Source organism: Tursiops truncatus, chromosome 21, assembly GCF_011762595.2.
Source record: "Tursiops truncatus isolate mTurTru1 chromosome 21, mTurTru1.mat.Y, whole genome shotgun sequence".
In the NCBI taxonomy this organism is placed as follows: domain Eukaryota; kingdom Metazoa; phylum Chordata; class Mammalia; order Artiodactyla; family Delphinidae; genus Tursiops; species Tursiops truncatus.
In genome coordinates, this window is record NC_047054.1 from 5,256,359 (window position 1) to 5,279,600 (window position 23,242).

Sequence of the window (23,242 nt, forward strand, 5' to 3'; positions counted from 1 at the left end):
CTCTACTAATATAAAATTATTTCCAAGTAAACACAGTTGATGGAAAGAATTTTTGTGAAATTTGCGGTAATATACTTCTGCATCAAATAAAAAGAAGACATTCAACATTCATGAAATCAACTGTGCAAATTCATAGATGATGCTAAAACTAAAAATATTTGAGCCTAAGATTTTTGGTCCAAAACAAAAAGTAAATATAAATACATTATTTTCCATCTATTAGCATTCAGTTGCCTCTCTTCAATCTCAATTAGTTTTTCTCTATATATCGATTCATATTTTTTATTTCAGCAAGGATTGAATACTGAAATTTTGATTAATACTTGAAATAATTTTTCTTAATATTACTTCAAATTAACAATCAAAGTAACATTTGTTATTCAAATTTTTTTCGCATCCTATTTTTTAGTTTGGTATATGGCAACATATGCTTCATTAGATCTTATAAAGGGCCTGGATAGAGCATCACGTATTGACTCTATGAACAGTCTATAATGAATCATTATGCACTGCCATCTGAGATCTAGGAACTTTTTGCCCCCAGATTAGGATGCAGCTCTTTGTTCTTTAGTATAGCCAGGGAATATGGAATGGGCGTGTAAATAAACCTTAGATAATTCCAACATTTGTAACAAAAGTATAAATAAATTGATGGGTAAACATATACATTTACCAAAAACCTTTTTAGAAACCTTTCATTTTCGTGGGCTTGACAATAAAAGTGATGGGCTAATAGCAGTTTTCCCTGTTGGAGCTCTTTGTGCTGCTTTACTTAGTGTGACAGATAGGAGGCGTTACCTTTCCAGGGACACCGTAGGAAAAACTCAAGGGTAGCCTGATTTGACTGACAGAAAGAAAAAATCTTACAAGCATCTGTGAATAAACTCATACTAATGCAAGTGGAGACAACGGCCCCCTGAAGTAGTAGGTGCGATTTCATTTCCGCAGCCCTGGGAGCTCTATTCACCTGTGTCCCTTGGCAACTCATCCATTCTAAGCACTTCAGTTGTTATCTCTGTATTGATGGTTTCCAGAATTACAGTTCAAGATCTGACCATATTGATGACTTATAATATTTTAAGTCCCTTTTATATAGCTGTGTTTATTATTATATTAGACGTAATAGGTACAAAGTCAAAGATTTATTAAGTCCGTGTATTTACCTCTACATTATTCACAGTAATGGCCTTTCATATTCTTTGAGGCCTTGAAATCATGCAGTTGTCATTAATTCCTTCTTTCCCTTATATCACACCCAAAAGCTATTGATTATTTTGGGGGAGATATCTGCTCCAACGTAAACTTATTATTTCATTTCCAACACTGTCACCCTGATCCACTTCATTCTGCATGGATTTCTGATTTAATGCAGTGGTTTCAGTACTAGCTTTCTTGTGTCAAATGTGTCTCCAACTCCTGTATAATGTCACAAGTAAGCTTTCAAAGGCATCATTTCATTCATCTGACCAGAAACTGTCAGTGACTTTCAACTTCTCAAAGAATTGGGCACCGATTTTCCACCTCTGTCTTCTGGTGTCAGCCTTCCTTTCTTGTTTTGCTTCTCATTCTTCACCAAGTCTGTGTTTCACAAAGTCTGGTTCCCTAAATACCACGCTTATTTCCTGCTCTGTAACTGTTTCTATTCTGACCTGGCTTAAAATAAATTTACTTTCTTTTCTGCCTTTCCAAAGCTGTATCTATTTCTCAGAGTTCAGGTAAAGGTCTTTCTGCTGCCTTTGTCGTGTCCAAATACCACAGTCACCTTCGCTTCGTGAATTCCCATAGCAATTACTATACTTTCTTTATCCTTGCATGGGTTGTTTAGGGGTCTGTAACTGTTGCATGTGAACCTGGATCACGAGAGTATTTCAGGTAGGCTTATGTCTTCTGTAATGTCCAGCTAATAACACTTAAAAATAATTGAGCTGTTAACTACTTTCAGGCCCTAACACACATTGTCTCATTTAACACTGACAAAAGCATCTGTGAAGTTGGTGGTACTTAGCCTTATTTTACAGTTGAACTGGTAATCACGCTCCAAACTTGGGAGCTAAACAAGTATACTGCACTCATCAACAAATGCTTCTTAAATAAATAACTTATTTATCTGTATATATCTCATAGCATTTGTGTATTTTACTCATACTTTCATCATTACTTATTCTTCTAACTACTATACTGTATGCTGTTGGAGGTCAAGAAGAGACAAATGTTTGAGCAAAGAGAGCTTGGATCTTAGTAAGCAGAGCTGAGTTAGGTCTGCCATTAATTAGCGTTTTAACATTGGGTATTTCACGTCTCTGAACCTCAGTTTGCTTATGTGTAAAATGTAAAGATGTAAAGAGGATTGAAGGAAATACTGAATGCTTCCGCAGTGCTGACTATAGTGTCCAGCATCTAAGAGATAGTCATTAAAGGGCAGATTTATTATTATCGTTAAGATTCATGTTGGATTCATTTCCTTGTCTCTTGTGTTTTTCAGTGTGTTTCACTGTGTACAATAAGAAATTGTATTTTATATTCCAAGCCAGTGGGCACATAACTATGTGTATATGTAATATCCATCTATGTATGTGTGTAATATTTAGAATATATATATAATTTTAAAGCAGATAACTATATATAACTTTACATGTAGTTATATACCCATATATAGCTATAAAAATAAAACAAAGTATTATTTTAAAATATTTCCTTTAGAGTAGTGCTATTCAACCTTTTTTTTTTCCATTGTCACCCCCTAAGGGTCCTTTTATAGGCATTTTTTCCTAATCACCTCCCCCATGAAATCTGAATACCACAGACACATTTATATCTCTTTATATACCTTAAGTATATCTGGGCTTCATACATTTAAAAGGAAGTAGAAAGCTTACTTTTTTATTCAGCGTAGGATTAAAAAGGACAAAATAAAAATGTTATAGTGAAAAGTTAAATAAAAATGTAAAAGCTATCAATATTGAACGTAACATAACTATTTGCTGAGAAATTTTTAAAGTAATTTATTTACTTATAAAAATGGTAATATGTCAAATTACATATGGGAATTAGCAATTTATATAAACTAACAATACAAATATAATAATTTTTAAAACATTCAAAATAATCATGTTCCAGCAAAAGTAAAATAATTTTAAAAAATAACTAAAAAATTTTTAAGAGAAATTAACTTTAACTTCGGCTTCATATGAGAAAACAATGTTTAACCTATATAACTACTAGGTATTCATTTAGAGGGTATCAACAGTTTTTCTTCTCGGCATATGACATACTAATGTTTTGATTAACATTTAAGCTCAAACATTATTTGAGCTTAAATACACACAATATGATCAATAACTTCCCACCTAGGTATTTATCCAAGAGAAATATAAACGTATTTCCACACCATAACTTGTAGACAGACATTCATATAAGCTCTTTAGCCTGTAACTGGGAAGAAACCAACATCCATCAAAGATGAATGAATAAACAAATTGCAGTCTATCCATACAGTGGCATATTACTGAGCAGTCTAAAAAGAATGAACTGTTAATACACACAACAACATGAATGGATCTCAAAAATGTTAAGCTGAGTGAAAGAAGCTGGACTAAAAAGAATGCATACTGTATGATTCAATTTACATGAAACCCTAGAAAAGACAAAGATAATCTAGACTCAGAGAAAGCAATCAATAGTTGCCCAAAGATGCAGGGGGTGGGGATTGACTGGGATTGAGCAAAGGGAACTTTTTGTGGGTGATGGAAATGTTCTTCTGTATTTTGATGGTGGTGAGCATTACACAGGTGCACAAATTTGTAAAAAGGCAGTGAATTTAAAATAGGAGCATTTTGGGACTCTCCTGGTGGTCCACTGCACTCCCAATGCAGGGGTCCTGGGTTTGATCCCTGGTCAGGGAACTAGATCCCGCATGCTGCAATTAAGAAGTCTGCATGCCGCAACTAAGACCCAGACCAGCCTAAATAAATAAATTTTTTCATAAAACAAATTAAAAAAAAAGGAGCATTTTCTTATATGCAAATTATTCCTCAGTAAAATTGATTTTTGAAATGCCAAGAGAAAAAGACCCCTTTCATTAACTATAATTTTGAAATTAGTTGAGGTTCAAAATGGTAGATGTCTTAACATCTTTATGGTGACACTTTAAGTCAAGATTATAATGATTCCTTCGGGGGGAGGGCTTCCCAGCACTCCTTCCCGTGGAGATGAAATCCCGCTCAGTGCTGCCAGGAGGAAGATGAGTCATGTCTTTTCCAGACTCTTGGTGTTATGTTTACATTATTATGAGGTTAAATAAGTAGCATATCATTCGTTTTACGTTATTTAAGAACAGATATAACTAAGTAATTGAGAGAATCATTCACAAAATGAGCCATTCATAAAATAATTCTTGAGTCTCTAAAAAGGACAAAGAATGTTTCTAGGTTCTGTGCGAGAGGACAGAGATGGGCTTGGTTGCCCCTAACCTCTGTGCATTCAGAGTCAAGGGACAACGTGTGTTATGTTGATATTATTATTGTTATTATTTATTTTCCTAAATATGACTGTGCACCAAGCCACTCTTGCTCGTAACTAGTGCTGCCAGGTGGTGGCCTTGATGACACACACCACAGAGCAGAGTGTGCTCGCTGTAGGTGCTTCTTGGTTTGAAAATTCCTCCTCTGCTCACTAGCCCTTTTGAGTTCTGCTAAGTTCTATAAACTTTTTGTGACACTTTTTCATCTTTAAAACAAAACAATAAAATGTTACATATAACACAATACAGTATAAGATGTATAACCTATAGTCCTCACAATCTATTCAATAACATGACACTATATTACATATTAATCTAAGATTATAATACCATAATAGAACAACAATGATGATGATGATAACATCTAACCCACGAGGGTGTAATGATGTTTATTGTCAGTATTCATGTGAAATATTAGCCCAGTGCCTGACACACAGTAACCGTTCAATAAACATTGGCTGCTATTTTTACTGACATTTTACAAATGAGAAAATTGAGTCTTAGAAATGTAATTAGCCTATACAAAGCTAAAAACTAAAAAAAAAAAGTGTCAGAAGGAGATAAAAAGTCAAGTTTTCCTTTTTCTTAAGCTCTCCCCCAATAGCATAGAGCATTTCTAGTATTTTCAAAACAAAATTCAAGTCTCAATAGCAGCAGCAACAAAAACTACCATAAATTCAGAGGTGGAGGACAGTATCTAACAGAAAGGGTCAGTTATCATGTTCATATGGATGTTCTCATAGATTACTCTCTTTTTTCCAATTATTTCCTCTTATATTTTCCTTCAGATTAAATTCCATGAATTTCTGTGGCCCCGTTAATGATGGAGACTCTCTTTTTATGGAGGGAGCCGTTTATGATTAAGAAGCGATGCCCAAGATCTTTCTACTTGGTGTTTATTCGTTCATGAGTATTTATGTTGAGTCTTCTATGTGCATAGCACTGTGCTAGGAAACATAGGATTTTTATAAATGGATTATGTAATTTCTTAACTAAAGCAACTTATGTACCACAGGACAAACATACACAAATATATCTAATATAATAAGTGTACAATACACTATGCTCTGCTTCATTCAGCAGACAGTTATTATGTGCCCTCTAGGTACTACTGTTGTGCTAGGCTATAGAGATAGATAGGATTGCTATTCCAGAAGAAATCCCATAAGGGAGTCAGACATGTAACCTTAGGACTGGAATTGGTGTAGGAGAGGAGGTGACGGTGGTTGCATGACTGCAGCAGAGTGTGTGATGGAGAGGGTCTACAGAAGTCCAGAGAAGTCAGCAGAAGTGCAAACGCCATTCCAGGGTTGGACTTCTTCTCTCTTTCCCTTCCAGTCGCTCAGGAACCACTAAAAGACACATGTAGGGACGTGATATTTACATCTTATATGATAGAATGAACAGCCTGGTGGCAGTGTAGTACGTGAATTAGAGAAGCCAAACAGGAGTTGGAAAATGTGGAGAGGACACTTCTGAAATAATCCAAGAGAGAAATAATAAGAGTGGGTACTGAGGCAGTGGAAGCGGGGATGGAAAGACATTTGAAATATAAGAAAGTGTATGACTTGGCAACTGCGTGTGTGGGACGACAAAGAGGGAGAAGTTGAAGATGAAACTGCATGTATGATATTCAAAAAGACGGGGAACACCTGTTCACGGGAAGAACGGGTTTGTGAAGGAGAATTTAGTATTTACGTGTGCACTTTGAGTTTTTGCAGCATCTCTGAGAAATCAGAGTGGAATGTTCAGCAGAGAGTGGATCTGGGGCTGGGGAGACACTGGGGTGGGGAGGCATGCCCATTGGGTAGCTGCCAATAGGTAACTGGCACTTAGAGCAATTGGAAGAAATTAAACCAGCCAAGGAAAATATGGGACATAAGCAGGGAAGAGGGGCAGCAGATGACACCATGGGGAATATGAATGTTTCGGAAACTCGGAGAAATCGTAGACTAGCACGAGACTGAGAGAGACCAATCAGAAAATTTAGGCATAAAAACTGGGCGAGAAATATATTACCAAATCCAAAAGGTATTGCAAAAGCCAACAAGAGTTGAAGGAAAGAAGTGGTGAGAGGATCAAATATCAGAAAAAGCTTAAGAATGGTTAGGACTGACTCCATGACCTGAAGGACGTGATACAGAGATAACATATGCATTTATTAATGACCTACTATGTGCTAGGCGCAGAGAGAGAGGGTGAGAAAGAAAGAGGGTAAGCAAGAGAGTGAGAGAAAGTCTCAATTACGCATGAGAAGCTGAATCAGAGGGATCAAGTAACTTTCCCCAATGTCACACAACTAAAAATGTAGGAAAGCAGAGATTCCAACTAAATTAGGAGCCAGTTCCTCCCTTTGGGGGTGCAGTCATTACTGCATTTTTAACTTCTTGAAATTAAAAACAATAACTTCAAGCATACAGTAAAGGACAAAAAATGACATCTTTCTACCCCAATTCAAAACTTAACAAACATTTTGTCATATTCACTTAAGATACAACCCAAAGCCCCAGTCACCGTTCTTCATCCTTGATTCCCAGAAGTAACCACTATGCAGAAATTGTACTATTCTCATTCGTGCTTTGCTATTTTTATAGCAGGTGGATGTATTAACATACCACGAGAGATTATAGGGTACACCTTGGTGTGTTTAAATTTTTGTGTTAAAATTGGGCCATTAGTTTTAGTCTCAACAGTATGTTTTATAGATGTAATCATTGATTTCTGTAGGCCTGGTGTGTTCATTAAACAGCTGCATAGTATTCCATTGGATGAATAGATAGGTAGATAGATACAGATAGATAGATAGATAGTTTTTTCGTGATTATTCTATGACATTATACTATAGGGAAGGCAATATTCAAGCATTAGGAAAAGAATAAAATCAAAGGAGAGAGATGTCACATTTGAGAGACAAGTGCCTTGCAGTTAATTTTACCCACTGGTAAATGTATTGGTTAGTCAATTGGTTATCATTAACAATGTTCCTAAAGTTATCCTAAAGAAAATAACACGTTCTGGGACCAATGAATAGAATCGAATAATTTAACTGGATTTAAATCTGTAAAAGCAGTAGAGATAAATTACAAAGGCAATGCTGAGACTATGCTTCTGGACCTTTGAGCACAGCCTGCGGTGTTTTGCCTCTGTACAGGTATTGGGGAAGCATAGGGAGTTCTGTGAGTAGAGAAATGACAAGACATTGCTCACCATGGCCAAGGTACCTTGAGTTGTTTTAATGGTTAATAAAGATAGAGGATATGTATTATTTCAGCCTGATAAAGAGGCTGTATCATGGGGGAGAGTCATGTTATGGTGAGAAAGACAAAAAGGAAGGGTGAAGAAAGGTGCAAAAATTGACAAATCTAGCCTGAAGGCTAATTTGTGAGTTTGTTTACTGCCTTTATTTCTTTTACAAAAGTGTTAACAATGTTTACTAAGATACCCAGTAAAGCATACCTGCTTCTAAGAAGTTACAGTTATTCAGGTTTATTAGGGAAACTTCATTCTTGTGACAGTTCATCTGTTCAACAAACAGAGTAGATTTACAGCCACGAAAACCTTTGATTTAGAATCTGAGTGTCTTTGGACTGTTCATCTATTACAATGGATCCTTAGTCCTAATGCTTAGAAACTTGAATATCCATGAGTTTTTCTTTTTCCCCTTTTAATTTTTCATTATTTCCCTTTTGATTTCAAGATTGTACATTGTTGCTTTACACAAGATAGAGATAAACAGAATAGCATGTTGATTTTAATAAACTATTTCAGAGCAGAAATGTGAAGATAATTTACCTGCCAATTAAACTGTGACATAGTCTAGCACCAGTTGATCAGAAACCACCCTTTTTTTCAGCATTTTAAAACATGAATTTTTATTCTTCCCTGAAAATATCCTCTTTGCAGGTCAAGCCCTAGGTTCATATGCAATTATTTTTGAAATCTTAATTCATGTCTATTCATCCTCTTTCCTACAAAGCTCATCATCTAAATATTGTCAAACACCTTCAAATGAGCACCTATGATATGAACTCAGGTAAGAGATTCCAGACCCTGAAGCGTATTTTTTTCCAAAAGGAAGCCAACCATGCTGTAGAGTGTGCCTGTCTTTGGGCTGTCTGTTTCTGCTTTCTAAAAGTTAATAATGGAGAGCACAGCATCCCTGTGGCTTGCTGATTGACTGGTAGAAATGACAGCAAAATGTATATGACCGAGAAGATTTCATCAGTACATCCTCTGCGCTAGGCTGTTTCTGTAATGTTACCCATAGGTAGGGGCTATTAGATCAAAGATTTTGTGACATTTAATGTCAAGTTTACCCAGATCACATTGATGATTATTTTTAATAAATGTCCATATTATTAGACCACATCTACCAATCATCTTCTAAAAAATCTATAGACTTTTTTAGAAATTTTAGGTTTTTAGAAACACTGAGCAGGAAGCCATTGCTCTCCCCCAACTAGTTCCCCTATTATTAGCATCTTTTTTTAAAAAAAATAGGTCTTTATTGGAGTATAATTAGTGTGGTAAATCTGATACCATTGATGAGCCAATACTGATACATTGTCAGCTAAAATCCATAGTTTACTTTAGTATCTTTTTGTTGCACATTATATGGATTTTGACAAATGCATAATGACAGGTATCCACCATTATATTGTCTTACAGAATGTTTCACTGCCCTCATAACCCCTGTTCAGCCCTACTTCCCTTCCCCGAAACACTGCCCTCAACCAGTCATTTTGATGTCGTAGCGACACTCTCATGCCCTCAACACATGTTGTCATTGTTTTGGTTTTGCTTTTTTGTTGAGATGTGACTGTGATGAGATAATGAGACCAGTGGCTATTGAAGGACATTTTTACTGAATTCCTGGTTACTATTTTATCATTTCTCTGTTCTGATTCTGTTAGTTTGAGTTAAATATAGCAATAAAAACTGACAAACTGACCAATAGAGTAACTGCTAGATTTCCATTGTTTCAACCTACCATACCTCTCTCAACCTTGTATATCCAACCAAATCCAAAAAGTTTAAAAATTTAAAAAAGGAAACCACCTAAGCTTCTAGACTTATCCTAGCATCCTGTGCTGCTGTGCTCTAGTTCTAGTGACCATCCAACTCAAAAACAAGCACTCCTGTACGCAGCTAGCCAAGCAATGACTACATGGCATAAGCCATGCTTTATACCCAAGTCTTAGATGGTAGCTGGGTTGTTGTATATAGCAGGTTACTGCTTTAAAACAATCATTTATATTCGCATAAAAAGTGAAAGATTAGATTTCTAAGCCCACTTTTTATACTAATGCAACAATTGTATTAGCCTTTCACTTATTAAGTCTAGAAAAATTAGTAAAACTATGGATTTTCATTAATCAGACATAATTACTAATTTTTTTATATCTTAACAAACCCAACTCCATCCACTGTTCTTCCAGTCACAAGCAAAATAGTAACATAAGCAGACGTAAGCACAAATGAGCATGAAATCAATAAAAATCAATACCAGGTATGATAAATATATGCGTTTTATTTAGATATATTTCTGTTAAACATGTTCCTTTTTTAAGACAATTTATATAGAGCCTTTAAAATGAATATAATTCTGATTTCTACCCACAGTACTGAAGAAGCTACTTAATAACATTCACTATCAAGGCCATTTTTACTTAACCACTTTTCATTTGATATTTACCACTCTTGCAAAAATATAAGCAAATCAACATCTGTGTAGATTGCTGAGTGTATTCAAGGGCCACGCATGATGAACTCAAGATGAACACAACAATTCAAAGACTTTTGGAATAAAATTGTTGAAACCAGGGCGCTGGTTTTACTCAGGGCTCTGTGGCTCTGATAATGAAAGAATATATTTGCCCCCCCACCTCCTATGCTGAGAGCAATCTTGAGCAAAAAGGGTCTAGATTGATATTAAGCCGTAATGTATTACAGGTCTGAGTGATGTTAATCATAGTGGGCGAAGTTCAAACGACATCAGCAGTTGGCCATTAGGAAATCAAAACCCTATTTTGATTTTTTTCAAAATTAATTATGTAGTCAGAGTTCCCTTACGGTTTTCGCAATGGAGTACAAGAACATCTTATTGAATGTCCAACTGAATGACGTAAAGCTCCTTGGAGCTCGTAGTACATGCTTTCAAACTAATATTACTGGATCATACACCACTTTTAACAAGATTTAGCAAAGAATAGCTATTTGAAGAACACACCTGTGGACTATAGATGCCACATGATCAGCAGAATTTTAATCTGCTGGGATGTTGTAAAGATACCTTATTAAAAGGGCTTCCAATGAGATTAATCGATTAACAGCACAGTTCATCTCCATAGAAAGAATTTGCTTTTTAAAGAAGTCATTGAGTGCTACAAGTTGAATTAGTATTCAATTAATATCAACATTCATTTTGAGCAACCTATGAAATATTTTTAAAGAGATACTTAGTAAATTATATCAATAAGCATTTTAATATAAATCAAGATGCAGTTCATTTTTTCCACTTAGAGATATATTACCAAGATGATAGTTATTTGAAAAAGAATAACATTTCAGCTCAGCTCTAACTAATGCCAAATAAAGGTGGTAGTATGTCTTCATTCCTTAAATATTGATTTGGAGAGTCAGGGAATTTCAAGTATATAAAAACCCGAGTGACGAAAAGTAGAGATGAGAGTCCAAAACATAGGATGCACGAAGTAGCCTACTACAATGTTCAGTGCACAAGAGCTAGTAATTATTACCCAATGTGTAGAACTTAACACATGTTGGAGCAGATTAATCTTTTAGCATTTCCAAAGGAAGGTCAATGGCAAAATAAGATTGATTTGATCATTAAATTTGTTGTTCTCTAACACACAAACCGTTAAATTTTTGTTCCCCGGTTTTTTGTTTTTTGGTTTTTTTTTTGGTAACGCTATTTATTTATTTAATTATTTATTTATTTTTTGGCTGTGTTGAATCATCGTTGCTGCGTGCGGGCTTTCTCTAGTTGCGGCGAGCGGGGGCCACTCTTCATCGCGGTGCGCGGGCCTCTCACTATCGCTGCCTCTCTTGTTGTGGAGCACAGGCTCCAGACGCGCAGGCTTAGTAGTTGTGGCTCACGGGCCTAGTTGCTCCGCAGCATGTGAGATCTTCCCAGACCAGGGCTCGAACCCGTGTCCCCTGCATTGGCAGGCAGATTCTCAACCACTGCACCACCAGGGAAGCCCTGTTCCTCGGTTTTCATTAGCAAAAAGCAATAGCTACCAAACCAGCCAAGTGAAGTTTTGAAACAATTAATGAAATAATTCTTAGAAAAGCATCTTTATGCTCCATACAAATGATAAGCAGGATTGTGGATGTGTTAGTGTGTGTAGGGATGGGAAAGGAAAAGTAGGAAAGTTAACCTATTTACATATGATTCTCAACACAAATTACTTCACAAATAATTGCACAATGTTCTGCTTTTCTATGCAAACAAAATGTGCCTTTGAATCAATAGGTTTTATAAATATAGTATACAAGATAACTGATTTATAAAATTTTTAAATATGTTTACACACATTAATATTCAGAACTCAAAGAGAAATTTCAGTAGGATAAAAATGCTTTGGAAATTAAGATGTGTAGAAGGTAAGTAAATTGTGCTAAATCTTCTATCCACCATGAAAACATTTCCTTTCATTCTAACATAACAATATTTTGGAAATTGCCATCTTTTCACATGAGAAGCTTTAAACACTTAGAAGATGCTATTCACTTTTAGAGCAGGGAACTTGAAGTAATTATAAAAATATATTCTATCCAAATATGCTTTTTTTATTGAAGTATAGTCAAATATATGTTTCTTTAATTAAGTCGTATCTTACCAGGATTCCAAATTTCAGCACTGAATTGTGTGTTAACACTGATGAGTAGAAGTTTTTTTTATTCTTGGCAAAGCTTCTGAAGCTATAGTTTTCTAGAAATTTAAGTTTTAAGAATATTAGAAATTAAAATATTTAATTCACTTTGAGCAAACCATAATTAGTTGGCAATAAAAGTTTATGTTGGCAAAACATTTCAGTTATAACATAATTGCAAGTGTTATTCTGAAGGCCGTATTTTTATCATGAACATTCAAAAGCAAAAGAACTATGAAATCACTATTTAATTCTATAAAACTAGGCAAGGCACCTTCTTGTTTTTTATGACACTTCCAGAAATGTCATTTCCTACATTCATTTCTACACACAGTCCATACTTTTGAATTCATACTTCTGAAGATGCGAAATATTAGAGAGAAAACTATATTTTTCCTCACTACATAAGAGAGAGGAAATTGTTTTTGCTTCATACCTGTTTGGGATAAGCAATTTTGCGTACATATTTATACTTAAGCACAGACACATTAACACATACTCCTGCAGTTGAAGATTTTATCTTTCACCAACCTCCCTTAGGCGAGTGATGGAGATTATTCTTGACACTTCCCATTTAAATAGCTTAGATGTGTTTTGTCTACTTTAATGACTGTAACTAAAACAAATACATCTGGCATTGCAACCATCTGTACACAAACACACATACACCACACATGTGGGAGACACGGAGGTTGTGTGGGGGGTTGTATATGCATATTTATACACGTATCTGTCCATGCACATTACATACATTTCAAAAATATTTATATGCATATATATATATAATGAAATAAAGTTGCAGAAAACATTCTTTACCACGTGCACTCCAGTAGTTCATATTTTATTATATGCTATTCTTTTATATTTTAAAAATGCATTTCCCAGCCCATATAACTGAGCTCAAGATCCACTAATGGGTTGCTGCTAACAGCTGGAAAAACACTGGCTTAAGTAACGGCAGTATAAATCACATATTGGCAAAATTAAAGATGCTTTTCTACTGCGACCACAACAGCACTGTACCCACCTGATACCAACATGTATCAGGAATGTATTACTTAAACGACATATACGTCAATGTTGGGACAGCGTAGCCAGAATGGTTTCATCATCATTGATAGAAGAGTGACTTGAGTTTCATGAGCCAGGATTAATTGCATTGCTGTTATATACTTACACATAACTGCTTCTTATTTGATGGAAGGCTGCTAAAGTTTTGGGTAGGATGTAAATTTAAAAACACGATACTATTTTGGCAAACTGATAAATACTGTCTAGATTTTCTGTGGAACAGAAACATGTTCATGACTCCCCAAGAAAATAATGACAAAAATATGTAATGAGTAGAGATTTGCTCTCAGGGATACCTCAAATTATTAGGAAAGTATAATGTTCTCTAGGAAATATTATTCAGTGAAAAAGCAAGGTCTGGAACAGTGTATAAGGGATGCTATCTTCTGTGTAAAAAAATAAGAAAAAAATACATACATATAGACTTACATCTTTTCTTTGCAAAAAGAAACACTGATGATATAAACCAAAAGCTACGAAAACAGCATGCTGGAGATATGAATCCAAAAGACCTCTGAATATACTTTTTCTCATAATTTTAACTCTGATGATCACATAAATGTTTTCCACTTTCAAAATAATGAGTTGAAAAGAAAAAACATATAGTATTTGCAGGATAAAGCAAATATCTCAATATATACTTATATTTAAGCAAAGATGGTTAGAAACCAAGATTTTAATGGAAGTTATTAGTTGAAGTCAAAGGACTAAATTTAAAACCCCAGTAATGTTCAACTGGATTTGGAAATAGCACTATGAACTTTTTTCCCTAAAAATATGTACAGGTATTTCTTGCTTAAGATCAATAATCTATTCCCCCAAATATAATAATGCTCTTCTCCAAAAAAGAGAATTAGGGCTCCCTGAAGGGATGGCTGATCCAGGCATGGGGGAGAAATCGGGCAACATGAGTGTATGGCATCTGTTCATCCCAGAAAGCAGAGAAGCTGGAAAAATAAAGGGGTCATGCCATACAGGCACCAACACGAAGGGGTCCCAGTTAGGCAACAGTGAGACAATTGGCACATCAAAGGAGCATTTGAAGCCCATATGTTCAGATTTTTAGTTAAATAAATAAGGAAGACAGAAGGAGGAAGGGAAGGAAAAACTAGAATAACAACAAAGAACATGGTCTTTGATTCCTTTCTGTGGAGCGAGGAGTGGGAAATCTGTATTAATGGACGCTTTACAGCTATGGGCATCTGTGCTTCAGAAATAAGGCCGTAAAGGTGCATGTATAAGGATGTTTCCTGTAGAACTGTTTGAAAAAGCCGTAAATTGGAAGAAACTCCAATGACTACCAATAGGAGATTAATAAAATAAATAATAGTACATCCATTTATGGACTACGATGCAGCCAGTAAAAACGATGGAGCAAACTTCATAAAGTGACATATAAAGAGGTCCATAATATATCGTTTAATGGAAAAAGGAAATTTCAGAATAGTATAAAAGGCTTTATCCCATTTTTTCATGAAGTAAAACAGTATGTGATTATACAAATAAATGCATTTGCCTTAAAAAGATAGAAATCTGGAATGAATGATATAAGACCATTCCACTAACAGTGGTCACCTCTGGGATTAGAATTTGACAGCACCTGTGGGTGGGAGCAGTTTGAGAGGGAATGTTTGCATTTCATTTTATATATTCTTACGTCATCTTGGTGCTTTTTTTACAAGCATTGTTGATTTTGTAACACGTAGGTAAGAAAAGAGATGATCCCTTCCATGTAACAATTATTCTCTTGCTTAACCCATCTCTCCCACAGATGCCAGGCTGCAAACAAGACCTGCCCCACAGATTACATATGGAATAATCACATCTGCAGATGCCTGGCTCAGCAAGATTTCATTTTTTCCTCTAATGCTGGAGACGGTAAGCCGAATGCTGTATTAAAGACTAAATGTCTCTGTTTTGATAAACAAATATTGTAATATTAAAATCACATGTACAATATTCATTTTCATGCTTTGAAATCACTCACTACAAAATAGGACACTTTCTGCTTTGTATTGGTATTATTTTGAAATTCTTTGTGAAGGAACCTACCTGTGTGTGTGCACAACCCTTTAATGAACAACATGGAAATGAAAACACTTTTAAAGGCTTTTTATTGTTTCCCACCGCACCCAGCACCAAGTAAGGGATAGTAAAGATGTCCTGACTGTGTTTATCTAGACTCTGCAGACGGATTCCATGACATCTGTGGGCCCAACAAGGAGCTGGATGAAGAGACCTGTCAGTGCGTCTGCAGAGGGGGGCTTTGGCCTTCCAGCTGTGGACCCCACAAGGAACTGGACAGAAACTCATGCCAGTGTGTCTGTAAAAACAAACTCTTCCCCAACTCGTGTGCGGCCAACAGAGAATTTGACGAAAACACATGCCAGTGCGTATGTAAAAGAACCTGCCCAAGAAATCAACCCCTAAACCCTGGAAAATGTGCCTGTGAATGTACAGAAACTCCACAGAAATGCTTCTTGAAAGGAAAGAAGTTTCAGCATCAAACATGCAGGTAAGAAATCTTCATAAACAGTATTCATTTCTCTTACTGGAAATAGTTTTCTCAATGCAAAGCAGTTTTCTCAACCAAGATATTGGTTCTTTGTTAGAATGGAACTAGTTAAGTTCTGGAAGATGAATTCTGATATTTGTAACCAATGCTAAATTTTTGTGAGACTTTGCCCCCCAAAAATAAGGTGGGAGTCCTGGGAACCAAAACCAGATCCAAGCTCAGAATGCACTAAATCCTTGTTCCAGAGACTAAGGTAGTAGCTCTCCACGTGAGTTAGAGAACAGATGCAAAGGACAGTCACTTGTGGAGCATTTTCACCTGCCCCCAACAAAATGATGATGCCATCAGATGTAATTTTGTACAGCTGTTCTAAGTGCAGAAAATGTGCAAGCTTTACAAAGGATAGGATGATACCGTTTACTGTGGAATTGTATCTAGAAATGAAAATAGTTAAGCTAAGTATAATATTTAATGGAATCAGAGAAATAAATTAATACGTTGTTCAAGGTTACTCAAGACATTCCTTAAACCTGATTCTGCTCCCTTCTTCACCAGAAAAAAATGAGTCTCTTGGACTCAAACACTTTCAGTGTTAAGCCCTGAACCTCTTCCTCTTTGATCTGAGAATAAGCCAGACCTGTGCTTTTGACATTTGCTCCCACTCTCCTTCAGCATCTCGCTCCACCAATCACGCCCTCTCCCTTCCGTACCTTCAATGTCCTCAACTCTAGTGTTCGTCCCCCTCAATTTTTTCTATTTTATTGGCATCTCACTGCGATTTTGAGCATTCTGTAGCAACCAAGCTCTGTCCTTGTCTTCTGAGTTGCACCAAGACCAGGCATTTGGCATTTGTCTGTTCACCTCTTTCATCTCTCATTTATTCAACCAACTGGAACCTGGTTTATGCCCTAATATTCCACGATCAAGTTCAGTAGACCCTGCATTGTCAAATCCGATGGACAATTTGGTCTTTCTGTAAAACTGTCCTTTCCGTAGTTTCTCTTTAGGCTCTCCTCTGTTTTGAGTGAGACAACATTGTTCTTTCCTGGTTGTCCTTTAGGTTTTCTGACCACTTGCTGTCCATCACTGGAGTTCTCACTGGGTTCTCTTTTTCCACCCACTCTTTACAGATGGTGATAACACCCTTTCAACAGATGATTATTCACACAACTTAAAACTTTATTTACATTTATTTATTTACAATTATTTATAATTGTAAATAACTACAATTTATTTACATTTATTTACAATTTAGTATCTGCATGAATACTTCCATTTATCTACAGTTTAGTATCTGCATGAATGTTCATCATTACCTTTATCTTCAGTAAATAAAGTATCCTTCTTTTTGATTCTCAAGAGTTTGTATTCCCACTTCAGTTTATCTTTCTGATGATTTGTCCACACTAACATGTTAGCTAGTGCATGAGGAGACTTCCATGAATCTAGGTATCTCATTAATGACTTATTTTCTTCCTTTGTCATTTCAGAAGACCTGATAGGAATCCTTGTTTTTCCTCTTTAGAATATTCTGGGCAATGATATTCCAATTTTACTTGCATATCCTACTCTAATCACCAAAAGGATATTTCAAAAATGCAGAATATAGATACTAAATTTTATTAAAGATCATGAAACCATTTTTTCATATTGAATCTGAGTGAACCCAGTATACATTGAAAAACCTGAAATTTTTGTTTACATAAAACTAACCAGCTGGGCTTCCCTGGTGGCACAGTTGTTGAGAGTCCGCCTGCCAATGCAGGGGACATGGGTTCGTGCCCCGGTCCGGGAAGATCCCACATGCCGCGGAGCGGCTGGGCCCGTGAGCCATGGCCGCTGAGCCTGCACGTCCGGAGCCTGTGCTGCGCAACGGGAGAGGCCACAACAGTGAGGGGCCTGCGTACCGCAAAAAAAAAAAGCAAAAAAACTAACCAGCCATACTTGTCTACAGAATTCTTATATTAACTTAGTAGAAAAGATTTCTGTCATTGTGTTTCTCCTCATCGCATACACTGTTCCTTAATGGCTTTCTATTTACTAACTCTCTCCCCATGTTCATTTTTCTAAGTGTATAATTCCAGGTTTTATGCATATACTGAAGCGAAAAAAAAGATAGTTTAATATTTTGAACATATATATACTCCTCATTTTCTCTTCATATTTATTCCAAAATTGTGGCAGGCAGAGTATATATTCTGTGGTTCACTGCCTTAGTCAGCAACTTACATTGATCATTGAGAATTGTATCTCTTTAGTAAAGGAATACCAGTGGCCTTATAATAATGTCATTGTATTTAGAACTGAAAATAAATAAATAACATTCTAACTAGACATGCTTTCTTTTCTGGAGTAAAAGAAATGCTGTTTCAAAATCACATCTGTAGTATTTCTGTGGTGCATGTTTGATCTCCAGGTCACCTTGCATTTTTCTTGCATTATATCCATCCCCACTGCCACATGTTACGTATACTCATCCTCCAGAAAAATCCTTCAAAGATAGCTCCCATTCACTGGAGCAACAGGGCTGCTGATGTGACTGGCTGCTGGGTCGTTTGTCCTTTTGCCACTACTAGAAACTGGACATCTGGGGTAGGAGGAAAGGGACCCTCACAGTGAATACTGTCCCTCCCAGTGCCTTCCCCCAGACCGCACTGTTTTCACATGGAGCCCAGGTGGAGGAGGGAGGCTGAGCCACTCTCGTGCAGCCAGCCAGCTGCCAGTCTAGTCAAGTCAAGAGTGAGGATGGGGCCCTCACTGTGGACCACGGTCCTGCCAGAATGGCTGGGTTTAATCGCTCCAAACTCCAAAGTCTGGGTTCCAAACGAGTCCCAGAGTATTGTGAATGCTACCATGCTTACGTGATCACGCTAAATCGGCAGACCTTAGATATTCACTTCCAAAATTTCTGTTTTATGTTACTTTCATCTACGAAGCACAGAGCACCTCAAAAGAACTAATGCTCACAATACCTCATTCTTCCATTCGTTATTTCTGCAAGCAAGACTCTTTCTTTTTTTTTTTAGGTTTTTCCATTCCTCTTAAATTTGGTAACGCCAGGCACAAACTTTAGCAATGTATAAACTGGAGAACAATTTTATGATAAAATGAGTAACTCTGTACTAGTTTGGAACTTAAAAAAACACAAAAGTGCATTTGTAGCTTAACAAATTCATCTCCTTGGTCTTTAACGAAAGTCTGTCCTTCTTTGTTCCCCTAGTTGTTACAGACGACCGTGTACAAATCGAGTGAAGCATTGTGAGCAGGGACTTTCATTTAGTGAAGAAGTATGTCGCTGTGTCCCTTCATATTGGAAAAGACCACATATGAACTAAGATTGTATCTTTTCTAGTTCGTCATTTTTCTATCATGGGAAAACGGTGTTGCCATGTTAGGACTATGAGCACAGAGACTTTGTGGGACTGAACCATGTGGATAATGTTACAGAAATGGACTGGAGCGCATCTGCAAAAGACCTCTTTAAAAGACTGGTTTTCTGCCAATGACCAAACAGCTGAGGTTTTTCTCTTGTGATTTTAAAAAAGAATAATGACTATATAATTTATTTCCACTAAAAATATTGTTTCTGCATCCATTTTTATAGCAATAACAATTGGTAAAGCTCACTGTGATCAATATTTTTATATCATGCAAAATATGTTTAAAATAAAATGAAAATTGTATTATAAGCTGGTAAGTTGAGTCCATTACCATCTTACGCCATCAGCAAAACTCGATATTATGAAAACTGTCATCTCCTCCTGCCCTTTCCCCTTTTCTCTAATTGGATGTCAGATTTTGATTGCTGTATGATCCTGTAAAAGAAAGTTTCAGAGGGACAGCGGTTGCTATTAATTTTATTTAAATTCATCTTTTAATATATTTAATGAGTAGAAATGTTTTAGCCCATGACACTTTTGAATTTATAGCCAAATGAATCAATAGAAAACATATCATCTTCTAAGATAGTCTGCTTAGCATGGTTATGCAGTTGAAAGTTATTCAGTGCCCTTGGAGCATTCAGACTCTTAACCTGATATAATAGCTCTCATCAAACATTTAAAATATTTTTCTTAAAAAGAATCTTAATCTTAAAAAGAATCTTTCCATATATTTAATTTCTTCTGACCAGCTAAATACTTTTTATAAGCTGAAGCGCTCCTACCCAGTACATATAAAATAAATTGGAAATGACATTTAAATGCTCATATGTGCGAAAAAGGAAACCTTTCAGTCACACAATTAAAGCACTTGTTTTGTTTTTTTTAAAAAGGCAGCACACTAAAATTTCTTTTTCTGGGAACAAATATTTTGCCTACATAAATGCAACCACATAAGTGGTTGGCTGGTTGACAGAGTATTGATTATTTGCTCGTAGGACATGGCTACTAGCAAATAAAAATACATAGCTACTAGCAAATACATGAAAATAAGTAGTCCTGAAAGGAAAAAAAAGAATCTATAAAGTTATGTAAAAATGGCTTTTAAAACTTGCAAATTTAATATAACAAAAACATTTTAAATGGTATAGGTGACTACTCAGTACAGTACAAAATATTAGTATCTATATGTTTTGCTACAAAATAATTTATTTTTTATAATATTTGATTAGAAGGTCGATGCCCTAAAAATGTTGAAACACTATTTTCAATGCTGACTTTTAAAACAGTGTTACATGCAAGGTTTACTGAATTACAGGTACGTACTCTGCACAACTTTAACATCTCGTTCATAAAGTCAGATTTTTTTTTACGTACTGGGAAAACGAAGTAGTCTTTTGAAATTCTCTCATTATACATTTATGGACCATCTTTGTATTTTTTAAGTAAAGATGAACCTGAAGCCTGTAGGCAGAAAATATATGAAAATATGCATTGTACAATCTATGAACCAGCTACGGTCTGGGTAATTTTCAAACTTGAGAACAGCAAAAACAAACAAACGAACACAAAAACACAACAGCAGTAGCAACAACAATAATAATGAAACAAAAGCAAAAGAAGTATATTTGACAACAGCTATAGTTTTATCAAAATCTCCCCAACAGAACAAATTAGGGAGTCATTACAAAAGGAAGAATGGAATCATCATAAACAATATCTCTCCACCTGCTGGGGAGGCACAGTCCCTTGGTGCATAAAATGGTCACCAGCTATACAATTCAACTGAGATCCAATTTAATAAATTTTCACCACATTTCAGCCAAGAATGTAAGCAAACAAACATTATATAATCTGTTATGCTGATCTAGCATCAATCATTTTTAGTCTTGATACATTTTAAATATATTAATTTTTTTTAGATAATGCAGAAAAAGTCTATTCTAAGTTTCCAGTGAGCCCCCTGAGGCCATGTAGAGAATATTAGGATCTGATATAATGACCGTTACAAGTTATCAGCTTAAAAAAATCTAAACTATGTGTTGACAATTTGTTTCTCAGAATACATGGGTAAGCCAAAGAAATCACTAGACCAAAATATAAAGCGTGAGGCATACCAGAAAAAATAACATTTAATTTGTCCCTGGAGATGTAATAATTTTGATGAAAGGCGAAAGTAACATCAACAAAGACAATACTTTGCCAGAGAATCTTGCAAACAATTTTATATGGACCATAAAAATCTCACTTCACTACATTATAATAATTGAAATTCTGTGGTACTGGTTAAGAAAGTGGACTAGAGATCAAGCTAAACGGTGATTTAAAATATTAGCAAATAGGATTCAGCAAGAAGCTAAAATAGACAGCATTTTCATAAACTCTGCAAGAGTCTCCAACTACAAACTGGTCAAATCTCAAGGATAAAGATGAGAAAACACTGGAAGCTTGCAGCAACAGTTACTATATCCAGATCTTGAAAAGTTTATAAATAGAATTTTATGTCTAGAAACCTAACACTGTATACTCTGTTTAAAAGACTCACAGAACAAAATATTTTGGTAAGCGGTTATAAGATTTAGCTTCCATATCTTTTTTCCTTTCTTTCTTTTTTGGAAGTGGGTTTTGACATTTGCTAACTGCTTGAGTGAAACAGACTCCATTATTAGAATTTCTAAAAATAAATTTTGTCCTCCGTACCCATACTGCTCAAAGCAGAAATCTGAGGGGTGACCACCAGTGGCATACCCCGGGTACACTTCTTTAAGAGGAGGGATAAAGGTCACTCACTTACCTCCACACAGTCCAGGCTTCCTCCAGGGGTACCCTGCTCTGTGGGAATTTTATTCAATGAGTGTGAGAGAGAAACAGACCCAACAGGTGACAGAGATCACATTGAAGCCCTTATTTTGGCATTTTGCCAAAGTTTATGCACCTCCTTATGTGCTCAAGTTTCTATATTAACCTCCCCAGGAAGTGCTGTGGCAAAGAGCTGAACCAAGGTCCTATGAATCCACTTTGTCTACATTTCTACACCGTTTCCCAAGATATGAGCTCCCAATAGCAGAGTTTTCAAAGGATGCTTTTTAGGGACTTTACCTTTTGAACTGAAAATGAGAATAACATAAAAAATAGTATTGCCCACCACTGCAACAGAAGAGAGTGTGTTGACGTGTCTGATTTTTTATCTAGAGGAATTGTAGAAAGTTCTGAATAAATCCAATGATTGTATCCTAAAGAAGCATAGAGTCCACCCAGAGAACTGTCTAAGGAAGTCCATGACACATACATTATAAAGTAAGTACTGGTTTATATGTTCGTGTTTGAATTTTTAATATATTGGCTATTTTTTTAAGTGGAGAATAGCTATCTGTTAACTTGTTGAAGTGTAAATGGGGTTTGATGGTTTGAAAAAAAAATTTAAACCAAAGTTTCACATGCTCTTTTATCTTCATTCCTTAGCCAACAAGTAATTGCTTTAAAAAAAAAGCATTCTGTAAGAAAAGGATCACTGGACTGGGAACCGAAACCCAGGTTTTTAATCCTGACTTTTCTGCTTTGTCCTTGAGCAAGTCACCAAAATCTTCTGAGTCTCAGCTTCTTAATCTGTGAAAAGAAGGAGTTGAATTAAATTGTGCAGGATGTCCAACTCTGAAGTTACAAACTTTGTACTAAACTACATACAGAGTGGGGCAAAGAAAAAAAAAGAACGTTTTCGAGAACTTCAGGGAAGCCCCACTCCTGTGATTAGTGACCCCATTAAGAGGAAATACTAATCTTTTAAAAGTGTTTCATAGGGCTTCCCTGGTGGCGCAGTGGTTGAGAGTCCGCCTGCTGATGCAGGGGACACGGGTTCGTG

The 23,242-nt window shown here is 35.9% G+C and overlaps 1 protein-coding gene and 1 long non-coding RNA gene across 6 annotated transcripts in view; one reads left to right on the top strand and one right to left on the bottom strand.

Moving 5' to 3' along the window:
* The window catches only part of VEGFC (vascular endothelial growth factor C), an 80,079-nt gene extending 60,387 nt beyond the window's left edge, over positions 1 to 19,692 (top strand). For all 5 annotated transcript variants that reach the window (XM_019921627.3, XM_019921628.3, XM_073798672.1 and 2 more), the window contains exons 5-7: positions 15,260 to 15,366; positions 15,670 to 16,003; positions 19,224 to 19,692. In XM_019921627.3, the coding sequence (XP_019777186.2) occupies positions 15,260 to 15,366; positions 15,670 to 16,003; positions 19,224 to 19,338 (556 nt within the window). In that variant the 3' untranslated portion in view covers positions 19,339 to 19,692. The remainder of the gene's footprint in view (positions 1 to 15,259; positions 15,367 to 15,669; positions 16,004 to 19,223) is intronic.
* A 42-nt stretch (positions 19,693 to 19,734) lies between these two features.
* Positions 19,735 to 23,242, bottom strand: part of LOC141277505 (uncharacterized) — a 39,088-nt gene continuing 35,580 nt past the window's right edge. The window contains exon 5 of the long non-coding RNA XR_012328991.1: positions 19,735 to 22,989. This is a non-coding gene — a long non-coding RNA (uncharacterized lncRNA). The remainder of the gene's footprint in view (positions 22,990 to 23,242) is intronic.